The sequence below is a fragment of the Sphaeroforma arctica genome (assembly GCF_001186125.1).
Source record: "Sphaeroforma arctica JP610 unplaced genomic scaffold supercont1.266, whole genome shotgun sequence".
Taxonomy (NCBI): domain Eukaryota; class Ichthyosporea; order Ichthyophonida; genus Sphaeroforma; species Sphaeroforma arctica.
Genome location: NW_014040292.1, coordinates 6,283 through 11,019, shown reverse-complemented (window position 1 = coordinate 11,019; position 4,737 = coordinate 6,283). Strand labels below are relative to the sequence as shown.

Genomic DNA, 4,737 nt, shown 5'->3' with positions numbered 1-4,737 from the left:
ATATATATATATATATGTGTATATATATGTATGTATGTATATGTATATTTATATGTATCTGTATGTAATTAATTCAATGCATTTTATTTCATTCCATTTCAATCAATTCCACCTCAATACAACTCAATGCAAATACATTCCATTTTCTTTAACCCTATTGAAATACATTTCAAATGAACCAAACATCAACTAGTTCGTAGGTTTCCTCTTTTTTGCACTCCCTTGTATAAGTACGAGTGTCCATCATGTACCTTGACAGGCCGACACGTAAGTTCAGCATGTATTCTCAGGGCGATGGTCCGCTCCTTATGCACCCCATTTCTCGTTCTTGCAGCGCCTTGTGAACGGTAAAAATGTACCGTTCGACCCCTCACCGCCTAATCTCATTGACCAGTGGATGGAGTCGCCCGAAGAGATGGAGGGGATGAATCTGATAACTGCGGCGAGCGGTATGAAGACCACGACGGCGATGAAGCGACAGTGCCAGGACGAAACTCCCATCGTGTATGTGCGATCGAAATATACGCTACGTTGATGTCTTTGGCATTGTTGTTGCTGTCTATATATGTTTATACACATCCGTGTGGTTAGAATAGTTAAGATTTGGTAGTCTCTGTGATGGTGCGTTGGATTGGTGGCGTGTTCTTTCAATTTATGTGTGACGTACCTGTAGCCTACTACATATTTGGTCCTGTTTGTAACCGAATAGAACTAATAGTATCTGTGGGTGTGATCTATATGCTGGTTCGACGATTACTCTGACTATGAAACGCAAACGTCATGCTGAATCTGAGTCGTGATTGCGCGAAACTGTCTTTAAGCAATTGTGTGTTGTTGATATGTGCATTCATTTTTTTTTGCAAGGTCTTGTCGTCTCTTGTAGCGATTGTGTGATGTTGATATGTGCATTCATTTTTTTGTAGAGTCTTGTCGTCCCTGTGTGTTTTGATGTGTGCATCGTTTCTTTGTAGGGTGTTGTCGTCTATAGGTTGCAGCGACGGAATTGCCGGTGCAAAGGTTGCGTCCTGCGCGTTCAATAGTTTGTACGGATATGCTTTAATAACTGCTCTTTTCGTATGGGTTACAAGTGGCTTTCCCATCGACCTTAGCGGTCAATGAAAACTGAGACATCGGTTTTGCTGAAGTAACATTCAAACCACAGTTCAAGCGGGGACGTGGTAGGGATCACATGTGTGTAAAATTCAAACAATGCTTGCCAATGTCTGTATCGCGGCTCTAACCTGTTGTCCTCTCGTCTACATCATACGTGTTCAGTGATGTTCTATGCCACATGATCATTGCCTGCTCCACGCAAGACGCGTGACTTCTGCAATTCATTGCAGCTCCTTGTGTGGCAATATTGTTTTGACCTATTTTAAACGCATGTTGGTTCATGGACGTGAATTCGGATATCATGATGATTCCTGATCTTATAGTCCTCTGTGTCTACTATCATGATGATTCCTGATCTTATAGTCCTGTGTGTCATCTATCTACTTCCCCTTCGCAGCACATCGCACAAGTGCCATCGGACTGTATTGGGGCCCATCCGCAAACTACTGATGCAGACTGATGTGAATCGGAGGGGTAGTCCACCCACCCTGTCGCTGCAAACACCCGGGAAACCGGATGCGCCACGAGCAGATGACAGTCATCACTACTTGGGCAAGGAGAATACGAGGGTAGACGATGTTTCTGCACAGGGCCAAGGGGGGATGGGTGCGCTTGTTGCAGCAAGCACGGATATATTACTGGAGACCCCCAGGAAGTCAGGAGCGTCGCGAGGGCCAAGTGCTAGTCACTGTAGGCGTCAGGAGAATACATATGCCCAACATAGTGCAGTCCGTGGATCAGGGGTTGGGGCAAAGCCGACGTCAAGCACAGACGGGGCGACGAGCGTTTGCACACACCAAGGCGTACGGCCCACTCCATCGAAGTATAAGCGACTGCTCAGCGAGGGTAGCGAGCGAAGGGTGCTGCCGACAATAGCCCATGGTGATACTGGTAGGAGAAGTGAAGCGCGTGGCAACCCCGGAGTGTGCGACCGGAACCAGTTCCAGTCCCCGTTTCCCGCATGCTCGATGATGGCAACGGGAAGCGTCCAGACACGAGGTATTAACTGTGTGCAGCAATCAAACACGGACCATACACGCACTTATACGCACACTCACACACGGGAGACGGGCCGGGACGACTACACGCCTGCCATAGGGGAATCCCCATCGACTAGCTACACCCAAGCTACCATGCCATCGCAGGAGGGGCCACGGGCCAAATCACAATCACAACCAAACTTAACGGCCCACACACACCCGGTATCACAGGTGGTTCATGGCTCGATCAGTGACAGACAACCGGACGCACAGCTCGCACCAGCGTCCCAGTCTCTACTCCCGGTCGTAGGGGAGTCACAGACATGCGCTGTGACGGCAACAACAGCATGTGGCGCGGCACAAAGAGGGTGTGGACCCACGCAAACACACACCCACGCCAACAGTGCGGGATCGCACATACCCTGTACACCCCAGCACACACCCCGCGGTAGCTCCACGGTGACTGCACAACCAGATACAGCCATGCGAGAATCTCTGCGGCAGAAGAAGGACGCTGCCCTGAGGCGGAGGGATATGCACACACACTCGCAAGTAACCACAGACACGTCAGCTGCGCCGTCAATGTGGCGCAGCCAGTCTAACCCAGATATGCATACGACCGGCCGGGTCGGTATAGATATAAACGCAAGGTGTGGGGCCTTTGGCAGCCACGCTGGTAGCACTCATTCACACTTAAGCACCAACACAGCGATAGCCCCGGACATGGGTCCTGGCTCCTTGTCGGTTAACAGCCGGATAACGGGGTCTAGAACAAACTCGGGCAGCCATACCCACACGGCAGGTACTGTACATAGCAGTGCGCCAAAGTACTCGCAAACGCACCTCAAGCAGGGCGATAGGGATGGCGAGGGTGTGCACTCGCAAGCCTCGGTGGCTACGCTAGGCAGCTCTCTGCAGATGAACCAATCACAGGATAGTACCGAACTGGTGAAGCACCTGGATGGTACTAGTAGTGGGGGCGGTAGGGCGTTTGTGCAGCCTTCGCCTAATACGGCGTTAAAGATAGCGCTCAAGCAGAAAAAAGCCGCGGCGATCAGGAGGCGGAAACAGGCCGAGAAACTTCGGCGGCAAAGGCAGGCTTCACAGACATATCCGCATCAGGGGTTGGATGTGCAGAATGGAGCTGCCAGTAGTGGTGTGAGCGATGTTTGGAAGAGTTCACAGTCCAGTGGTTACCATAGCAACCAGAGGGATGGGGATATAACGCACCATCGCACGGGCCACTCTCAAAAGTTTCCGTCGCAGAGATGATGGTCTGGAACCAACGACCACTGTATGTAAATCGGATTCAGACATAGCCTTCTAAAATACACAGATAACAGAATAAATTACCATTCGATTTAAGTAATATGATGTATGATCGGAGTGGCAGAGGCGAAACTAATCATGGGTAATACATAAAGTCTGCCTTTTCTATTATTTGGTCTTTTTAACCCTATGGGTTTCATAAATAAATAATCACCTGAGAGGCATATACTCACTCAGGGAAACACTACAGAGAAGAGAGGACTGATACTTTCTACTCTGCGACGATACCATAGATTTATCATGTTGCCATCACAGTCTCACAGTCCCACAGTCTCACGACTCACGACTCACAGTCACAGAGTCAGTCACCCACGAAAAAAAAAGTACAGGCTGACACCGCCTCACACGCCCTCACAGGGACACAGGCTCACAGTCACTGCCAGGTAGCACAGTTATCTCAAGAGTCTAGCGTCCATCCTGTGGCGTACAGTGCAAGAGTTCAAAAACACAGGGAGTATATAGCTACAACTTAAGGGTGTACAACCAAAAACATAGGGAGTATATAGCTACCACTTAAGGGTGTACAACCAGAAACACAGGGAGTATATAGCTACCACTTAAGGGTGTACAACCAGAAACACAGGGAGTATATAGCTACCACTTAAGGGTGTACAGCCAGAAACACAGGGAGTATATAGCTACCACTTAAGGTACACCTGTGGGCTCCACTGATAGCTCGAGTGATAAGTCCTTGCTGCCCACACACGCCATTTCACGATCTCTGCTGTGGCGACCAAGGGTTGCCACATATTCTCAAAGATTCTGCCAGTCTCTCAGCATAACCGGCCAACGGTTCATAAATATACATCCAACAAAGATCTTTTGCATGTACACATGTGTCTACACTTGAATTTTTTATAACAGCGCACGATCACTCGGAATGAGCCCCATTGCGTGCACTGCTTTATGGAGGTTCTCAGCCCAAATCCAAACCGTAGGCGAAGCCATGCACTCCATGATGCTCCCTTGTGCACGTGTGACTGCCCATTACTATAGTGGTACGTTCTTTCTCCACAAGTGTGTGGCAATTCTGTGACATTGGTCTATATATAGGTCGCAAAGTGGGTCTCGTGGGGATAGTTCACACTAATGCCTTGATCGATCGTACTGTTATAGTCCTAGTGTAATCTCTGATATAATCCGTTCCTTCTATGTGTGTGGTGGCTCCGCTAAATCGATTCACATCTTGGCTACATGGAGAGTTTGCTCGGTATGCATTTGAGGTTTGCTTATGGTCAAGTTTTCTGGGAATTGGTATCGGAGTTGTATAAGAGTGTACCTTGTCTGTAGATAGACGTAGACGCACACTAGTCAC

The 4,737-nt window shown here is 48.7% G+C and overlaps 1 protein-coding gene across 1 annotated transcript; it reads left to right on the top strand.

Moving 5' to 3' along the window:
• Positions 1-245: 245 nt before the first annotated feature.
• Positions 246-3,495, top strand: SARC_04611 (hypothetical protein; the record flags this gene model as incomplete). Its single annotated transcript, XM_014301540.1, has 3 exons — positions 246-267; positions 291-504; positions 1,511-3,495. The coding sequence occupies 3 exons, from the start codon at positions 246-248 to the stop codon at positions 3,363-3,365; spliced, it is 2,091 nt and encodes a 696-aa protein (XP_014157015.1). The 3' UTR covers positions 3,366-3,495.
• Positions 3,496-4,737: the final 1,242 nt, after the last annotated feature.